Consider the following 20,937-nt stretch of genomic DNA (forward strand, 5'->3'; position numbering starts at 1 on the left):
GAGTCCACTCTTGAAGACAGGCCTTTTTGTCACTTACATTTTCATTTTTTATAATCATAATAAACACGAATAAATGAGGTATTATCAGTCAATGACGATGTAATGACATGAGATGGATCTTCGGTCTTTTGCTTTCTTTCAGGTGAGAGGAGAGAAGAGAGCCGCCCCGTGTGTGACTTCCCAGAGAGCGAAGGGAAAGAAGAAGAAGAGGATAAAACTCGTCAGAACACTGATAAACTGTTGGCAGAAGCTGCAGAGTGTGTACTTGCCCACAAAATGAATGGGAAATACTATGTTTTTCTTTTTCCCAATCGTAAAAAAAAACAGCATGTATGGATTGTGTTTAATTTGGTTCTCATCTTGTATAATAGAACCACATTTGTATGTCAAGGATGGTGTTCTCTGTTTATGGCCTTTCTTCTTAGTCTGTAGTTCCTCGACTATAAACTACAGATCATCTGAATTAAAGGTAGACTCAGCGGTATGACGTAGATGCAGAAAGTAAACAGCGTTGCAGGTCAATTTCCACAACAACGAAGAGCACTGAAACGCAAGGCTCAAATTCTCTACTGTTTTGGTGACCTGGCTACCACGCTGTAAACAGCGTGAAGCAAACCCGTGCACATGCACAGACACTGTCCGACAGTGTGCTGCATCTCGCTCATCTCAATATCTCCGGTGCTGCTCCAGGCTACGCCATTTTGCTGACTCTCCCTTTAATAATGGTTGTTAGAGGATGGTATACAATGCAATTAAAATATTTACTTGTAATACTTTGTGCACACACATAAAAAATATATATATTTTGTCTCATAATCCAGAGATTGCGATCCCTTTTCTTCAACATATAGTTGGTGCTGTTCTATAAAATGAATCAGTTATTCAAGCTGCCCGCAGCTAATAAAGGTTTCTCAAACTGCACCATTTGTTTTTTAATCCGTTAATTATCAGTACTATTACTAGATATCAACTGTTTTTGTTCTCTTTTGATGTGAAGTTGTTCTCAAAAAGTTGACAAAAAAACTGCTACAGCATGTGGCGGCATGGACATTGCATGTGTGCGAACGCCGTTACGCCGAAGACAAAGAGGAGGTCGAAAAAAAGACATAGAAGAATTTAGAGTTTTGATTGGATTTATTTTGCTCCCCGTTAACGGARGTCAATGGCGACAGCTAGTCTTTACTGGGGTTCGACACATAATGGAAAAAGACATTACAGGAAAAAAAACGTTACAATTTACATACATTTAAAAAACACATACATTTAAAAAACATTAACATGTAGTGCGTGTGTGCATCTATCAGTTACACATACAGTTGAAATCGAAAGTTAACGTACACTTAAGTTGGAGTCATTAAAACTCGCTTTTCAACCGCTCCACAAATTTKTTGTTAACAAACTATAGTTTTGGCAAGTCGGTTAGGACATCAACTTTGTGCATGACACAAGTKATTTTTCCAACAATTGTTAACAGACAGTTTATTTCACTTATAATTCACTGTATCACAATTCCAAAGCCAACTCCTCGTTTGGCCGCCTTTCCTTCCAGTTCTCTGCTGCCAATGACTGGAACTAATTGCAAAAATCGCTGAAGCTGGAGACTTATATTTCCCTCACTAACTTTAAACATCAGCTATCTGAGCAGCTAACCGATCGCRGCAGCTGTACATAGCCTATCTGTAAATATCCCACCCAATCTACCTGCCTCATCCCCATATCTGTTAAGACCCCAAAGTATTCCGGTAAGGCGGATTGGGAAGCTTTTCATGCTCAGTTTGAACTGTTAGCTCATTTTAGGGGGTGGTCGAATGAAGATGGGGCACTGCAGTTGGCTTTATGCCTCATGGATGATGCTCTGGCCTGTTTGATATTGATTAGCCCCGAGGACACGTGATTATGGTGCTTTAGTGGGAGCACTGAGGAGGCGCTATGGACAGTTTGTACAGCCCAGGCTACTGCGCTCCGAACTGAGTAATAGACGCAGGCAGCCTGGAGAGCCTCTACGGGTGCTAGCTAATGACATTGAGAGCCTCTCTCGGCGGGCATATGCTCACATGCCCCCCTCCGTGCAGAGCGAGCTAGCACGGGACCAGTTCATACAGGCGCTCTCTCCTACGGAGCTGCGCATACAGACCCAGCTGGCTCATCCTGAGTCATTGCAGATAGCCTTGGAGATGGCTTTGGAGAGGGAGCTGGTGTGGGCTGGTGCTTCAGCTGMGGCTTTGGTGGGGGTGCAGGGAGACASACCCTCTGTGCGAGCTGGGGGGCAGAGCAGCCCGGAGCCGGAAAAGCCTGCATGGGTGGCTGAAATGACAGAACTCATTCGTGCTGTGTCGCTACAGGCGGCACGAAACACACGCCCTGGTCCCAGGGTCTGCTGGGGTTGTGGCCAGCCAGGCCATCTGCGCCGGGATTTCCTCATGTCCCCCGGAGCTCAGGGAAACTGCTCGGGGTCCGCATAGACCGGGTAGTGCGGACCCCTGGCTTTCTATCCCAACCACCATCTTCTTCAGGAGGAGCCCACCGGCACAGACGGGGAAGCAAGGCTCCACTTCCCCCAGAAGCAGACGAGGACAAGCGGATGTAGCCTGTTGTTGTGGTGGGCCGGACCTGAGTTGGACTTTTGTCATGTCCCTGTCACTGTGGAGGGGGTGCCCTGCTCTGACCTGGTGGACACTGGGCCCACAGTAACCCTGGTGAGGCCAGATATTGTGCCATCCTGTGTGGGTGGCGGCTGTGCAGGACCCTTGTATACTGGGGTTGGACTTTCTTAGGAGCACAGGCTGCCAGTTAGACCTAAATTGGGGCACACTGAGCTTCCAGGGAGGGCCGGAAGTCACCATGGCCCCCCCTATTGTCACATTCACTCAACCCAACAAAACCCTTTACTCCAACAGTTAAAGCAGCAGAGACTCATGGCTCTGAGGGATATGGAGGACAAGAGGGATATGGAGCACAAGAGGGATATGGAGGACTTTTGCCGCCGCTGTGACAACTGCACAGCGAGAAAGGGCCCCCCAGGCCACTCTCATGCTCAGCTCCAACAGTTCCCAGTGGGGGCTCCCATGGAGAGGGTGGGAGTGGATGAGTGGGGCCGTTCCCCACCACAGACGGTGGAAACCGCTGGGTGCTCACTGCCATGGATTATTTCACAAAAATGGCCCGAGGTCTATGCTCTGCCTGACCAGGAGGCAGAGACCATCGTCGACGCCCTGACAGCGGGGATGTTCAGCAGGTTTGGAGCTGCGGAGTCCATCCACAGCGACCAAGGCAGAAACRTTGAGTCCCGTGTGTTTGCCACCATGTGTGAGAGGCTGGGTATGCACAAGACRCGCACTACTCCTCTCCATCCTCAAAGTGATGGCCTTGTGGAGCGCTTCAACAAAACGCTTGGACAGCAGCTGGCCATCGTCCCTTCCAAACACCAGCGTGACTGGGACAAGCACCTGCCTATGGTCCTCATGGCATGCTGCTCCACTGTCTAAGACTCCACCTCCTGCACGCCTGCCCCCCTCATGCTGGGGAGAGAGATCCGCACCCCTGCCCTCATGTTCCCCCGGGGCCGGAGTATGCCCAGAGACTCCAGGACCGCCTGGAGACAGCCCACACCTTTGCCAGAGAGCAGCTGGTGAATGCAGGTGTGAGGCAGAAGAGGAACTATGACATGCACACCCGGGGAAGGCACTTTGTGGCTGGGGAGCTGGTCTGGGTCTACAGCCCCCTAAGGAAAAAAGGCAGATGCCCCAAGTTGGACAGTCACTGGGTGGGACCCTGCAGTGTCCTGGAGAGGGTAGGGGAGGTTGTTTACCGGGTACAGCTTCCTCCCAGGGGGAGAAAGGTGGCACTGCACCAGGACAGGTTAGCCCCATACAGAGGGGCCTATGCTCCCCAAACCCCAGTGTTACGGATACAGGTATCCTGTGTGTGTCCTGTGTGTATTTTGTTTTCTCTCCTTCTCCCCTCACAGGTGGCAATCATCATTCCCCAATCAGTCACCAATCAGTCATCAATCAGAAGACACACCTCCTCCTGTTTCCATTACCCAATAACAACCCCTTTCCCTTGGTTTAAAAACCCATTCAGTTGTTCTCTCTGGAGCTCAATCTCTCTGTCATGCAATCTCTATGTAGATCTCTTGTGTTTTGCAACTACATGTCACTTTGTCCGTTACCCTGTGAGTATTGTTTTGTTATGGTGTTTGACTGTTTGTTTGATGGTGGGAAAAGGGGGTACCAAGACAAGTCGCCCATGGGCATACACTACCCGTAGGAATACTTTGTCTAAGAACACTAGTTAGAACTAGGCGGACGACCCACTGTATTTTTTTGGTTAGTTAGCTGTTGTTGAAGTAGGCTAGTCTAGCTTAGGGGMGTTTTTGGATATTTGTTTCTTTCCTTGGGTCCKGCTCASCCCCTRTRCCRRCCCCCCCCCCCCCCCCCTTACCGTGTGTTTAGCAAATAAACCATGAGTGTTTGACGGTAATTTAGTTGTCTGTGMTTTTTTTRGTTCTCACTGTTACGTTTTCACTATTATACTTTGCATGAGTTATGTTACGGGTCTCGTTACCATCCCCCCTAGACTGTCGGGCCAAAGGGATTCGTAACACCAGGGACCCCCACAATTCCCCTCTCTGGCAGTGACATTCTCGTGGCACCCACCCCCAGGTGCCGCAGACAAGGCTCCAGACAGCACACTCACCCTGTCTCCCTCCCTGTTACTGCGTGGTTCCCCGGAGCCACGGACTGTATTCCCCGTTCCTGCTTCCTTGTCCCCCATATCCCTTCCTTCATCCCCTGGGTCCCAGAGGGGCAGCCCCCTGCCACGGATGGAGCCCCCTGTTTCACATCTGGACACTCTGCGACCATCACGGCCACGCAGGCAAAGGAGACCTCCGGGTCGCTTCAGAGACTTTGTTTGTTCCCTCGGGGACGAGGGACTTTGTGGTGGGGGGGCTGTGTAGCGACCCGCACAGACAGCTGTGTGTTATGTGGTAGGCTATTAGTGGGTTGTGTTGTACTTACCAGTGTTTGCGGGGTCCGACATGCCAATCAACCTGCTCTCTGCCAATCACGGGTATGCCTGGAATGTTCTGATGCCGGGCATCCTGGTGGTTGGCGGAGTGGCGTGGAGGGGGGTTGGGCAGGGGGATGGAGCATTCGAAGTTAAGACCAGGTTTAGCCATTGTTCTTTCTCTTACATCTGGCCTTCACAAGAGAAGGTCACGGTTGGCTTGTGGGGTATCTTTCATTTATTTGGCGTGGGCTACGGCCAAACAGTAGCCTGTGTAAAGTTGGGTTAATAAACTGTCAATTCTTAAACTCAAGCCTCGGTCTGGACAATTGTTCCTTTATGATCTAGTCAGGTCATTACAGTATGCATGTTGAAGGGGGTGTGTCATCTACGACCGCTGCGCCACTTGGAAGCTTTTGACCCAGGACTTTCAACTGTCATGGAAATTCTTAAACAGGGGCACTCTAAATCAATGTCAGCGTGCTGGAGAGGTTCCAACCAACTCAATGCACCAAATACTGGTCGGTTGATTAATAACCTGAACCAGATGAGAAGCTTCCTCTTGAGCGGACATTTTGATGAAAACCAGTCAATATTCAGGCCCTCATGAAAGTAGACCTCTCTGTTTACATGACATACACTATCAATTACTTCAAACATATTATTTCGATTCTAACTGTTAGCACATGGTGGCCTATAGCAACACCCCAAAAGGAACGGCTTTAGATGTGCCAGGTGAACCTGCAAACACAATACTTCAATAACACTTGACATAAGATCTTCTCTAAGTATTACAGAGATATGGCTCTGAATATATAGAGCCACACCACCTCCATGAGCATTCTCTTCTATAGATGGTGTATTCTTGTAATGCTACATCATCAAAGGAATTATCTAAGTTCATCTCAGCAACGGCTAATATATGTTAGCAAGTTATTGATTTCATGATACTTATTTCTAAGTCGACATATATTAATATGGGCTATTATCATCCCTTTCATCCCAGCAGTCCCAGCAATGTGTGTGTGCTGTGGGGTTGAAGCTACTAACCCATAGGCTTGGCTCTTTCATCCCTTCCACACTTTTTGGAGGTAAAGTGGACAATGAGCCTGTCATAGAAGAAGACAAAGTAGTCTTCAGGGTAAAGTTCTCCTGTCAAAGGCAAAGGGTTTACCTCAAACTTATCTCCTTACATCTTCAGGCATTCCCAAGTCCATTCGCAACAAATTATTATTCTATTTAATTTGGACAAATAAGGCACACAAGATCAGGAAAGATGTCGTTACCAACAAGATTTGTGATGGTGGTCTTAATGTTTTAGATTTTATGCTGTTTATTCATGTCACGGCCGTCAAAAGGAGGAGACCAAGGCGCAGCGTGGTATGCGTACATTCTTCTTRATTATAAGAATGAACACTGAACAAAACTAACAAAATGAACCGGGAAGCTATACATATGAGTGCTGAACAGGCAACTACACATAGACAAGAACCCAGAAACACAAAAAGGAAAATGGCTACCTAAATATGATCCCCAATCAGAGACAACGATAAACAGCTGCCTCTGATTGGGAACCATATCAGGCCACCATAAACCTACACATCACCTAGACCTACATCCCCTAGACCTACATACCCTAGACTTACAAAACCCCTAGACAATACAAAAAAACTAGCAAACCCACCCTCGTCACACCCTGACCTAATCGAAATATAAAGAAAACATAGATATCTAAGGTCAGAGCGTGACAATTCCGACTACATATTGAACTGGATAAAGCGGTATCTCAAAAAACCTTACAGTCCTTGGAATAAAATACCATATTTGATTTTCCAGAAAATTGGGGGGCTTSATATTTCATTATACTGTGGGTAAACATCCTGTTAAATTGGCAACTTTTCATTAACAAGCTCTAATGTGCTAGTCCTTGTTATACAAGCACAACTTCACTCCACACTTCACTCCACACAAAACCTTATTTTTTCATAATTGGTTTGCCAATAATATCTTTGTTGTTAGTCAACTTATAAATTATAATGGTGATCTTTATACTTACAAGGAAATATTAGCCAAATATAACTTTGTTATGTTGTGTAAGGAACATGACATTTTAATGAAAGCTATTCTCAATGGAATCCTTGCTTTAATTGAAGGATTAATCAAACTTTTCATTACATTAGTGATAGTGTAGAAATGAATGGCATGAATGTATTAGATGAGAAATGTAACAATTTAGTTATAGAAATGATTAAGAGGAAGTTCACCCRTGCTGCAATTTTTCAATGGGCATCTTAATTTGATGTGAAATGGCAGCATGTGTGGACTAATCCACATAAATATTTGACAAGTAATAAAGTAAGAGAAGTCTCTTACAAGATACTTCACAAATGTTACCGTTGTAATAGTTGTGTTTCTAAATATGTTGTTAATGTAACGCGGAAAATGAATGCAGCTTTTGTGAATTGGAAAATTATTTTGTCATTGTTTGCATAGTGAAATATTTTTGACAGATATGAACATGTATATTAATGATGAGATGAGTAAACCTGTAAGCATTACCACATTTGATATACAAGTTTATTTTACATACTTATTTTACATACAATGACTGCCAATACATTGTGGATTTGTTACTTTTATTGGGAAAAAAAATTCATCCGTAAAGTGAAGTTCATGGGTAAAAAAAAGTGATTTAGAATATTATATTACATCCGTGAAAAGTTTAACGAGCAAATGATCAAATACATGTCTACAGTATTTGTCAAGATGTAACTTGTCTATAGTGTAATATTCTTGCTTTGTGTCTTTCTGGTTTTGTTTATTATTTACATTTTTGGGTAGGGTCTTTTGTCATATGTGATATTTGTATATTATTTTGTACAATGTTCGTGTGATGCAATAAAKAAAKWWWAAAAAAATAAGACGAAGTCTTCCGAAGTTGCATACCTTCCGGAACTGTTCTCATTMTAGGCTTTTGTTTATTGGGGAAAGATTTTAGGCACGCACAGTATTGTGGCACCAACTAGTAACGTGAACGCATCTACTAAACTTTCAGGTACAGTGAATTTTTTGGAAACGTCTTGATCTTCGAAACACGACTGTAGTGTTTTAGTGAAGTATGTTAACCGTATTTGCACGTTCAGGGTACATTTGGGCAAGTGTTAAGCAGCTAACTATCTATGGAGTTCAATTTAGAACTGTCCTGCTAGTCTTGCTTAGTTAGTTAACGCTAACTATCGAACGTTGACTACTAGAGCTAGCTATCTAGCTTGCTAGCTCAAAGCATATTAAAGTATAACAGATCTGATATGTACGGTATGTAGCTTACTTGTTTAGTAATAATGAAGCATGACGTTCAAAGAACTAGCTAGCTAACGTCTGTATTGATCRATTTCCATCACTGTGGGAACAGCCATGGCAACGGTGGACATGGATCCCGAGGTGGCACGGGGGTTGTTTGAGGAGGGGGCGACCGTCGTATTGCTGGGGGTTCCCGAGGGCACTGAGCTGGGCATTGACTACAAGAGRTGGCAGGTCGGGCCTCGCTTCCGCGGGGTGAAGATGATTCCACCAGGTCTCCACTTCCTCCACTACTGCTCCTCTAACGCACCAGACCGCGGGGGTGAAACAGGCCCTAGAACAGGCCTCTTCCTCACCCTGAAGCCCAGAGAGATCCTGCTGGCCCACTGGGACCCCAAAGAGGAGGATCTGGACTTCTCTGCCACTCAGAATGAAGATGAGGTGGGTCGGGTCCGAGCAGGCCTACGAGACCTGGACCCTTTCCTGGGGCCKTACCCGTACGAGGTGATGCGGAAATGGGTCTCCCTAACTGACAGGGTGAACCAGGAGCTGGCCACCAGGCTGCAGCCTCTCTCTGGGCGTGTGTGTGCCTTCAGCGACGTGATCCCAGAGCTCCAGCTCACACACACCAAGGATCGCGACGAGCAGAACCTGCCCAGGAACGACACAGAGTGTCAGAGCATGAGGGAGGGCCTGGACAGGCTTCCCAGGATGAAGCCAAGAGAGGGGACTGAGCTGAGGTTCTCCCCCATCCCCACGCAGACCTACCCTCCTGGGGCCACCCCAGCCCAGATCACCCAGTGCAGCCTGGACTTGAGCTATGCCCTGGACAGTCTGCTAGAGAAACATCACCAGCAGCAGCCACTCAACGTGCTGGGTGAGTGAGAAGGGAGACCTATGTGGTATATTTGACCAGTTTATATGAATGTATGGAGCAGTTGAATTGGAACTTGGACTACAATTGTATAGACAGCGGAACATCAAATGAGATTGGGGCTTTGACATTTGAATRGACATGATTAGAGCCCTGCTGCAGGTCATATTTCTGCCTCAGCTGCCAATCCTTAACCACTCTAAGCCACATTTTATGGGAAACTGACAAGGACAGTCTGCTTTATATAGAGGTGTACAATAAACTGGATACGTCTCTATTGTTTTGAGTTCATTACCAGTTGATAATAAACTGTCTGACTGATTGCACATCTTCTCTCTCTCCCTCTGCTTCTCTCCCTGCCTCCCCCTTCCAGGTGAGCTGCAGTTTGCTTTTGTGTGTTTCCTCATTGGGAATGTGTACGAGGGCTTTGAGCACTGGAAGCGCCTGCTAGCCCTGCTGTGTCGTAGTGAGGAGGCCATGCGTCAACGCCGGGATCTGTACCTGGGCCTCATCGCTGTGCTCTACCACCAGCTGGGAGAGATCCCTCCAGACTTCTTTGTCGACATCGTGTCCCAGGACAACTTCCTCACCTCCACGCTACAGGTGAGCTGGCATGAATGAATCGTCAATCATTACTGATGTCTGTGTTAAGAGTATCTTCCCCGGGGGTCATTCCATGTCATTTTAGCAAGACACACCCACCTTTTCTGATTGTTTTGAATTACTTTCTGTCTGTAAGCTGTTAGTGTCTTAATGACCGTTCCACGGGTGCATGTTCATTAATTGTTTATGGTTCATTGAACAAGCATGGGAAACGGTGTTTAAACCCTTTACAATGAAGATCTGTGAAGTTATTTGGATTTTTACAAATTATCTTTGAAAAGACAAGGGTCTGAAATAGGAACTTTTATGTTTTGTCTGAGTTATTATACAGATCGCTTTTGAATATTGTTTCATCATTTGCTAATTGTATAGATATAGATATATATATATTCCCAAAGATAAAGGTTGTGATACATTAACCGGTGGAAGTCTAGTGTCGTGAAATGCCAATTGGGTGTAGATAAACATCACCATTAAATTCTGTCCTATTTAAGCTAGAGATATATATTTTTTGTATTTGGATGCCATGCTCAATCCACTGCTTCCCCTTCGCATTCGGTGCAGAGCTAAAGAGTTTGTGTTTGTCAGACCATAAAGACTTCTGATAAGATGGTCTTCCTCACAAATTGTCAGTAGTCTCAAACGAGTTGGCCTACAACTATGACACCTGTGGAAAAAGATGAGAGCTTCATTGAACCTAGGTCTTCTTTGTTTTGCCTAATGTCTCCAAGCGTCTTGGGATTTGCCGGACGCTGCCAACTTGTCTGTAGGGCAGATATATATAGATAACACTATATGACTCCCTCTGTAAAGGTGAGACTCTTCACAAACAGTACAGTTAGCACGTCGAAAGTCGCTAACTATATTGGAGTTCATTAAGAAACTCGTTTTAACACTCAGCAAATAGTTTTGGCAATAGGTTAGGAATCTGACTTGTCCTTGAACTATATATATAGTATATAGACGATTAATTTCAATATCTTCCTGTATAGTCCAGTGGTCAGAAGTTTCATACACTAAGTTGACTGTTCTTTAAACAGCGTTGGAAATCAGAAATTATTGTATGGTTTAGAAGCTTCTGATGGCGCAATTGACACTATTTGAGTCATTGGAGGTGTACTTGTGGGATGTTTTCAGGCCTACAACTCGAACTCATTGGTCCTCTTTGCTTGGCCACATCATGGGAAAACTGCAACGCAGAACTCCAGAAGACTCACTCAGCCCCACAAAACATAGGGGCGCGTCCACCAGAGCTTGCTTCACCTTTGGGAGAATCCTCAAACCGCTGAACCGTAGCCGAGTCTCACCATACCCCTCCCCCCCGTCCACCACCTTACGAAGCCCAAGTAAACACTGGGAACCACGCCGACGCCCCCCCCCGCATCACAACTCAGCTCAGGAAGGAACGCGTTTGTCTTAGCCAAATGCACCGTGACTTTGTGCGAAAAGTGAAATTCAATCCCCAGACATCACATTGCAACACGGACCCCTATGTGTAAGCGCTGGGAGTAACCAGGTACACCCCAAAGTATCTATATTCACAGGTAACAAGAGTCATAATATTGACATACCACGAAAAGGCCGCTCAGCAACCGCAACGAACGCCTCCTGCCTCACAAAATCGGCATACACACAACAAACAGCTACGGTTTGCACTCGCAAATGGGAAAATAATTGTACATTTTTGGAGAACTGCCTCTGGTCCTGATAAACCCAAAAATACTGTTCTGGCCATACTGAGATGTTTCACCTCCTTCGCAGGGAAGCGCCGCGCACATGCCCTTCACAGCGACACGCACCCTCCTCCATCAACCGTCCGCGCCAGGGGTGGCACCGCCAAGCCATCATGGTTGTGGTGGCTGCCTCTTGCTCACCCCAGGAGCGACTGGTGCACCTTCACCAAACCTAGCATGGCATCCCATGAGGAGAAAATTAATGCCTGGCACTATACCCCTTCGAAGCACATCTCAAGCACCTAATTCATCGAATGTTACGCCCTCTGGTCCGCACACACCCCTGGCGGCTCTCTCAAATGCACCAACTGCCCCGCATACTTCACAGTTGTGGGCCATAACTGGTTATTCAGGCAGTGGCCAATCCAAAGCATGACCGTCCAATCCTACTATAGAAAGTTTGCTGGGAGAACCCTGAAAAAAGCATGTGCGAGCAGGAGCCACAAACTGACTCGTCTCAACAGCTTGTCAGGAGGAATGGGCGAAATTTCCACCCGCAACTATGTGGAGCTGTGTGGAAGGCTTAGACAAAACGTTTGTCCGAAGTTAAACCAATCTTACAACGCAGTGTCACAACTCCCCTCTTGAGCTGTTGTACTTTGACCCCACTGCCGAACCGTGACGTGCACGCCAACTAAACGGCCTCAAATCCATCTACTCTCTCCTACTACTTCACTCTCCCCCCTGCACATCTTCACAATTCCTTCCTCACATCCTACGGTGAGTCCTAACTGACTAAGACAGGGAATTTTTATTAAGGATCTACTCATGTCAGCCGCAATTGTAGACACTGCAACTTCTAACATGTATTTGGATACAGTGGGTAATGTTCACTTCCGATCCTCAACTGTACATGTTTAGGACGTCCACAGGCCTCAAGACTCGCTGAACGTCGCCCGTCCACGTTGAAAAATGAATGGAACGTAAATACCCGTCGCGCGACGAAAGCTATTTGATACACTGCCCGATTTGCAGGTTTTCCTACTTACAACAGCATGTAGAGGTCCGTAATTGATCATAGTAACTTCAACTGTGAGAGACGTAATCTAACAACAAAATCCAGAAAATCACATTGTATGATTTTTAAGTAATTAATCATTTTGCTATCACTGACATAAGTATTTGATCACTTACCAACGCTAGAATCTCGGCTCTCCAAGCCCTGTTAGTTTTTCTCTTAATGAGCGCCTCCTGTTCTCCACTATTACCTGTATTAACTGCACCTGTTTGAACTCGTTACCTGTATAAAAGACACCTGTCACACCCCTCTACAACCCATCCAACACAACTCACCCTCCATAATGACCAAGACCAGAGGCTGTGTAGGGACATCAAGGATAAATTGTAGACCTGCACAAGGCTGGGATGGGCTACAGGACAATAGGGAAGCAGCTTGGTGAGAAGGCCAACTGTTGGCGAATTATTAGAAAATGGAAGAAGTTCAAGATAATGGTCAATACCTCGTCTGGGGCTCCATGCAAGATCTCACCTCGTGGGGCATCAATGATCATGAGGAAGGGTGAGGATCAGCCAGAACTACACGGCAGGACCTGGTTCAATGACCTGAAGAGAGCTGGGACCACAGTCAAAGAAAACCATTAGTAACACTACGCCGTCATGGATTAAAATCCTGCAGCGCACGCAAGGGTCCCCTGCTCAAGCCAGCGCATGTCCAGGCCCGTCTGAGTTTGCCATGACCATCTGGATGATCCGAAGAGGAATGGGAGAAGGTCATGTGGTCTGATAGAACAAATTAGAGCTTTTTGGTCTAAACTCCACTCGCGGTTTTGGAGGAAGAAGAGATGAGTACAACCCAAAGCACATCATCCAACCGTGAAGCATGGATGGAAACATCATTCTGGGGATGCTTTTCTGCAAAGGGGACGGAGCACTACACCGTATTGAGGGGAGGATGGATGGGCCATGTATCGCAAGATCTTGCCAACACTCCTTCCTCAGTAAGAGCATTGAGATGGGTCGTGGCTGGGTCTTCAGCATGACAAGACCCAACAACAGCCAGGGCAACTAGGAGTGGCTCCGTAAGAAGAATCTCAAGGTCTGGAGTGGCCTAGCCAGTCTCCAGACCTGACCCAATAGAAATCTTTGGAGGGGCTGAAAGTCCGTATTGCCAGGACGGCCCCGAAACCTGAAGGATCTGGAGAAGGTCTGTATGGAGGAGTGGGCCAAAATCCCTGCTGCAGTGTGTGCAAACCTGGTCAAGAACTCCAGAAACGTATGATCTCTGTAATTGCAAACAAAGGTTTCTGTACCAAATATTAAGTTCTGCTTTTCTGATGTATAAATACTTATGTCATGCAATAAAATGCAAAATTAATTACTTAAAAATCATACAATGTGATTTTCTGGATTTTTGTTTTAGATTACGTCTCTCACAGTTGAAGTGTACCTATGATAAAAATTACAGACCTCTACATGCTTTGTAAGTAGGACAACCTGAAAAATCGGCAGTGTATCAAATACTTGTTCTCCCCACTGTATATGGAGACGGTTTAGTGCCGAAAAATAAAGGGTTAAATACATGTTAGGACAGACAATTGAGAACAAACTTCCTTTTAGATTTTTATTACGTAGGGGGACTATCTGTTCCATGTAGTGAATCTGTTATTCAATGTGTTTTTTTGGGCTATTATCAGGAAGGCCAAAACATTTTTCATCAACACAAAAAAAAAGATTAAATGTTTACAAAAGTTTGGACACCTACTCATTCCAGGGTTTTTCTTTATTTTCACTATTTTCTACATTGTAGAATAATAATGAAGACATCAAAACTATGAAATAACACATGGAATCATGTAGTAACCAAAAAGGTGTTAAATCAAAATATATTTGAGATTGTTCAAAGTGGCCACCCTTTGCCTTGATGACAGCTTTGCACACTCTTGGCATTCTCTCAACCAGCTTCAGGAGTTAGTCACCTGGAATGCATTTCAATTAACAGGTGTGTTTTGTTCAAAGAGAAGTTGTGGAATGTCTTTCCTTCTTAATGTGTTTGAACCTATCAGTTGTGTTGTGACAAGGTAGGGGTGGTATACAGACGATAGCCCTATTTGGTAAAAGACCAAGTCCATATTATGGCAAGAACAGCTCAAATAAGCAAAGGTCCATCATTACTTCAATACAGAACATTTCAAGAACTTTTAAAGTTTCTTCAATTGCAGTCACAAAAACCATCAAGCGCTATGATGAAACTGGCTCTCTCACGAGGACCGCCACAGGAAAGGAAGACCCAGAGTTACATCTGCTGCAGAGGATATTTCCATTAGAATAACTGCAGAAATTGCAGCTCAAGTAACAGACACATCTCAACATCAACTGTTCAGAGGAGACTGTGAATTAGGCCTTCATGGTCAAATTGCTGCAAAATACCCTCTGTCTTTGTGAGACGCAGAGTAAGTGAACGGATGATCTCCGCATATGTGGTTCCCACCGTGAAGCATGGAAGAGGGGTGATGGTGTAGGGGTGTTTTGCTGGTGACACTGTCAGTGATTCACTTAACATTCAAGACACAACCAGCATGGCTGCCACAGCATTCTGCAGCGATACGCCATCCCATCTGGTTTGAGCTTAGTGGGACTATCATTTGTTTTTCAACAGGACAATAACCCAACACACCTCCAGGCTGTGTAAGGGCTATTTGACCAAGGAGAGTGATGCAGTGCTGTATCAGATGACCTGGCCTCCACAATCACTGACCTCAACCCAAAATCAGTCAACAAGTGCTCAGCAAATGTGTGAACTCCTTCAAGACTGTTGGTTAAGCATTCCAGGTGAAGCCGGTTGAGAGAATGCCAAGAGTGTGCAAAGNTTAACATTCAAGACACAACCAGCATGGCTGCCACAGCATTCTGCAGCGATACGCCATCCCATCTGGTTTGAGCTTAGTGGGACTATCATTTGTTTTTCAACAGGACAATGACCCAACACACACCTCCAGTCTGTGTTAGGGCTATTTGACCAAGAAGGAGAGTGTTGCAGTGCTGCATCAGATGACCTGGCCTCCACAATCACCGACCTCAACCCAAAATCAGCCAACAAGTGCTCAGCAAATGTGTGAACTCCTTCAAGACTGTTGGTTAAGCATTCCAGGTGAAGCCGGTTGAGAGAATGCCAAGAGTGTGCAAAGCTGTCATCAAGGCAAAGGGTTGCTACTTTGAAGAATCTCAAATATAAAATACATTTTGATTTGTTTAACACTTTTTTGGTTACTACATCATTCGATATGTGTTATTTCATAGTTTTGATGTCTTCACTATTATTCTACAATGTAGAAAATTGTAAAAAATAAATTAACCCTTGAATGAAGGTGTCAACTTTTMACTGGTACTGTACTTCAAGGGATTTTAAAATTCAAAATCAAATAGCTAAATTATCCTTAAGACTTTCTGAAAACAATTCCATATAGCTGAGTAGAACCACATCTCCCGGCTTAGATGGCTTATGGGTTAATAAACACGAGAACAGCAACATTGATAAAGGTGTCAGAAACAGCGCTATCTAGTTGGCTTAACTTGGCACTTTCTCCATAATTTTTTGGTAAATAATGCAAGCGACTTAAATGACATTTCTCTAATCGGGAAACGATGAATTGCATCACCAGATTCACAAGGGAATGCATTACTAACGATGAAGAAACGATACTTAAGACTTTTCCGGCCTCTGTTCCCTCTACTGCACTGTAGCTTCAAAACAGTCAGTCATCTAGGGTTTATACACATCATTGGTCCTATCGCATCTGGCCACAAAACATTGTCTGCCATTTTCTATTAATTTCCTGTTGAATCGTCTCCGTTCGTCGGCACCCAGCAGGTGATCTACTGAGTACGGCCTACGTTCGTTATGGTGTCTCGCGCTTCTAACTTGCTCTCCATTTCCCTGCTCTCCCTCAGGACTTCTTCCAGTTTGCCAGTGGGCCGGGGGTGGACGGCACCCTGCGGAAGCGGGCAGAGAAGTTCAAGGCCCACCTGACCAAGAAGTTCCGCTGGGACTTTGAGGTAGATCCTGACGATTGTGAACCTGTCGTKGTGGAACTGCCCGATGGGGTCACACTGGACTGAACATGCTCAGAAGATTATCCATGTTCTCGGGTCAGGGGAGGAAACAGGACTGAAACCTCATTTTAAAAGAAGAGCGAGGACTTAATTTGTCTTCGTCTCATTTCCTTCCAGTGTGTTGCCTTGAATGGGAGTTTTACCACAAAGGAAAAACAACTCTGTCCTCCCAAGACTCTAGATTCTGGGGTGTCACTCTCCATAGGCCAACCAGTGACGGTTCTGACCATGCTTTCCCCTCCCTGGCTCTCTGTCTGTAACCTCTGTCAGTCTACACATGAATGAGCACTTGGCCATCTGAACTGAATGAGGTCAATGTGGTACTTTCTAGGTGGATCGTTCTAAGGTTTGTGGAAAACCTCACTTCAGTGGTGCTTCTGTGTTCAGGCAAGRACCTCTCAAGTGAGGTTTTTCTGTTTTGGGGAATTGCTCGTCTTTGACAGTACATCAGAAAAAGCCCAAGTAGGTTACTGTTGATTTGTGTTTGAGTTGACACCATATCTGAAACTCGTGTATTTCTTACAGTGTAGAACATTCTAGTGGAAAATGACCCTAGAACAGTTAATTCTGAACATTATTAACTCTGACTTAATCTTACTGTGCCACTGAAGACCTGTTGTTTTTCACAGTGTGTGGGTAATCTACCCTGTGTGGACTATCCAGCAAAGTGTAACCACACACACACACCTTTTTGTTTCCTTTGTACCCATTCACTGTAACATTCTGTGACTGGATGTTTCCTTTGATTAAACAACTTTTGATACCATGTGTCTGATTTTTGGTTATTCTGTTAGGAACAGATTATGTCCACTAGATGGCAGCCCTGATCTTCACTAGCTCTGTACTGTTTATTGTATGTAGATCAATCTGGAGGGAGAAATGTTTGGTSTCTGATTTGAGGATGTCAGTAAAACCTTTTAAAAATACCTTTTCCCCCATTGATCTGTGATGGTTTTCACTAGATAACACAGCCACGGTCAAATTCCACAGCCACAAAGTTGAAATTGGATACAAACATTACAAACGGTTAGCAGTGTGTTTAGGTTTAAAATCATATTTTAAGAAGATGAACTGTAGAATGCTGTTAACTCCTGCCAGTGCAGCACTGTTCTAAAGGTGCCATACGGTATGTGRCATTACATCTAAAGGTGCCATTACACCAGCCTCATCAACACTGTTCAAAATGTGTTTGAGGTTTGTTTTATGACAGGAAAGATCTGCCAGGAGGTTGATTTATAACCGCAAGACCTTGTCGTGGAAATGCTGCCTGTGTGTGTTTGCATTCACAGCTGCGACTAGATGACCAACACTTTTCAGACTGAGGAGGAATCACCCGCTCCTGCCCGCAGCATGAAAAATTCAGACCACTCTGCAATTACCAGTCGGGTCCCACGGATGAATGCAGCCCTCTACTTCAGTGGCCCTGTGAACACCATAGTGTGGAGGTGCGAGGGCATTTGACTTCAGGAGGACAGTTACTCACCCAGCTGTCCAATCCAGTCAGACAGACCCTCACTGTGCCCCGTTTCATTCCAATAACCCCCCACCCCTTGTAAAACTATCCTGCTTGGGTCTGATATTGCAACCATTTTCCTTTTAATATCCCTGACTTGTTTTGTTTGGTGCGCCCTCCCCATGCTGCCTGTCAGCCACACTTTTAAAGACACATACGGGACCAGGGCAGAGTGGAGGTTGACTGTGTACAGCCTCAAAGCATACCCACCCAGCCCCTGTGAGTCGATGTGGATTTTCTACTTCATTAGATGTGGCATTTCCACGGAGCTCACATGCTGGCCAGGCTGCCAGTACAAACATTGACCTATCTGTCTCTCAATCTATGCCCTCAGAGCAGGAATAATACATGGAGTGTGTGTGCATGTGTGTGTGCATGTGTGTGTGCATGTGAATGAGAGAGTTATGCATCAGTCTTCATAGGCATATTTCTCTGGCTGTTTAATGGAAGCATTGGCATTCTCTCTCACATTGAGTCAATCTGTTTAAATCCGTTACCACTTTGTAGTAAAGCAAGGTGCGTAATTATAATGAATTGTTTGTCAGAGTGTCTTTTTAGTTACTGACCAAGTCCCCATGATTACATATGGAAAGGACTGGTGTGTGTTGACTATAGCTGCTTTTTACAGTGCTATGGGGACCACTGGTTCCTCAGCCCGATGTGTGTTTAGAAACGTTCACCAATGTGATTTCCTCTGACAGTGAATGGTCAACAGCTCGGTCSAGTCCTTCAGTATGTAATGCACAGCCAATCGGTGTTAACCACACAAAACTATTATTGGAACTGAATGACGCCATGTGAATATGCAGTGAGGAATCTTGTGTACTGTATCTGCAGTGAGACTCAGTGACATATGTGGCCATGTGAATATGCAGTGAGGAATCTTGTGTTCTGTATGTGCAGTGAGACTCAGTGAAATATGTGGCCATGTGAATATGCAGTGAGGAATCTTGTGTACTGTATGTGCAGTGAGACTCAGTGAAATATGTGGCCATGTGAGTAAATAAATTGTGTTTGTGCATAGGTGCGTGTGTGTGGTAGTGAAGCATTTACCAATGTGAGTCCACTGTGGCAGCTCTACTAGCACTCCGCTCTCCCATGCTGCTCAGACTGCCCCTCCATCTCCTCTCTCATAGTTGTGGAGCCCCCTCATCTGGTTTTCCCTCATTTAGKAGTTCTAATAGTGTGTTGATGACCGGGCTGGAATTCTGCTCTCTCTCGGCTCCACCGCAAGAGGCTTCACATGTCTGACTCACAGGACCCAAACGTGAGGCAGGTAGGTGCACGCTCCCAGGGAGTGTGTGTCAGTGTCTGTGTGTAAGGAACAGGGCTTGAGAGAGTGCATGTGTGTGTTTAAAGCTTCGTGTACAGGATAAGTATGTTCAGAGGAGAGCTGTGTGTGAGCACGTGTGAACAATGTTTTCTGTTATAAACTCAACAAAAAAAAGAAACGTGCCTTTTCAGGACCCTGTCTTCAAGATAATTCGTAAAATCCAAATGACTTCACAGATCTTCATTGTAAAGGGTTTAAACACTGTCTCCCATGCTTGTTCAATGAACATAAACAATTAAGAACATGCACCTTTGAATGGTTGTTAAGACATTAACAGCTTACAGACGGTAGGCAATTAAGATCACAGCTATGAAAACTTAGGACACTAAAGAGGGTTTCTACTGACCGAGTTACACACGGAACGCACATCGCTCCATCAGTGCTCAGACGTCCGCAATAGGATGAGAGAGGCTGGACTGAGGGCTTGTAGGCCTGTTGTAAGGCAGGTCCTCACCAAGACATCACGCGCAACGTCGCCTATGGGCACAAACCCACGTCGCTGGACCAGACAGGACTGGCAAAAAGTGCTCTTCATTGACGAGTCGCTGTTTTGTCTCACCAGGGGTGATGGTCGCATTTATCGTCGAAGGAATGAGTGTTACACGAGGCCTGTACTCTGGAGCGGGATTGATTTGGAGGTGGTGGGTCCGTCATGGTCTGGGGCGGTGTGTCACAGCATCATCGGACTGAGCTTTGTGTCATTGCAGGTAATTCCAACGATGTGCGTTACAGGGAAGACACCTCCTCCCTCATGTGGTACCCTTCCTGCAGGTCATGCTGACATGACCCCCAGCATGACAATGCCACCATCCATACTGCCCGTTCTGTGCGTGATTTTTGCAAGACAGGAATGTCACTGTTCTGCCATGGCCAGCGAAGAGCCCGGGTCTCAATCCCATTGACCTGTTGGATCGGAGGGTGAGGGCTAGGGCCATTCCCCCAGAAATGTCCGGAAACTTGCAGGTGCCTTGGTGGAAGAGTGGAGTAACATCTCACAGCAAGAACTGACAAATCGGTGGGCAGTGCAGTATTAATGCAGCTGTTGGCCACACCAGATACCGACTTTTACTTTTGTTTTGATCCCCCTTTGTTCAGGGACACATTATTCCATTTCTGTTAGTCACATGTCTGTGGAACTTGTTCAGTTTATGTCTCAGTTGTTGAATCTTGTTATGTTCATACAAATATTTACAAATGTTAAGTTTTCTGAAAATAAACGCAGGTGACAGTGAGAGGACGTTTCTTTTTTGCTGTGTTTAGTTTGCTCATACTTCAAGTTGTCCGTCTGAAACTTCGCACATACACTGCTTCCATCTTGTGGACACCATCGGAATTACAACAGAGTGATGGCTAGATTGGGCCTTTCTGTTGCATTTCAAGTTTTCTGAAAATAAACACAGTTGACAGTGAGAGGACGTTTCTTTTTTTGCAGAGCTTAGTAATCTGCAGAAGTAATTAATGGCAAGGCAGTCCTTTGATGCCTTGCGAGAGAGAGAGAGGC

The 20,937-nt window shown here is 45.4% G+C and overlaps 1 protein-coding gene across 2 annotated transcripts; it reads left to right on the forward strand.

Annotated features, from left to right (window-relative positions):
- The first annotated feature begins 7,973 nt into the window (after positions 1-7,973).
- Positions 7,974-17,358, forward strand: LOC111979476 (AAR2 splicing factor). Of its 2 annotated transcripts, XR_002879337.2 has the most exons (5): positions 7,974-8,065; positions 8,423-9,187; positions 9,558-9,787; positions 16,429-16,936; positions 16,998-17,358. XR_002879337.2 is itself a non-coding variant. In XM_024010053.2 (4 exons), exons 2-4 carry the CDS (start codon positions 8,425-8,427, stop codon positions 16,594-16,596), a joined length of 1,161 nt encoding a protein of 386 aa, XP_023865821.1. In that variant the 5' UTR covers positions 7,974-8,065; positions 8,423-8,424; the 3' UTR covers positions 16,597-17,358. The 2 variants fall into 2 exon arrangements, 1 of the variants encoding a protein (XP_023865821.1); XM_024010053.2 differs by having other exon boundaries at positions 16,429-17,358.
- Positions 17,359-20,937: the final 3,579 nt, after the last annotated feature.

The sequence above is a fragment of the Salvelinus sp. IW2-2015 genome, linkage group LG19 (genome assembly GCF_002910315.2).
Source record: "Salvelinus sp. IW2-2015 linkage group LG19, ASM291031v2, whole genome shotgun sequence".
Taxonomy (NCBI): Eukaryota; Metazoa; Chordata; class Actinopteri; order Salmoniformes; family Salmonidae; genus Salvelinus; species Salvelinus sp. IW2-2015.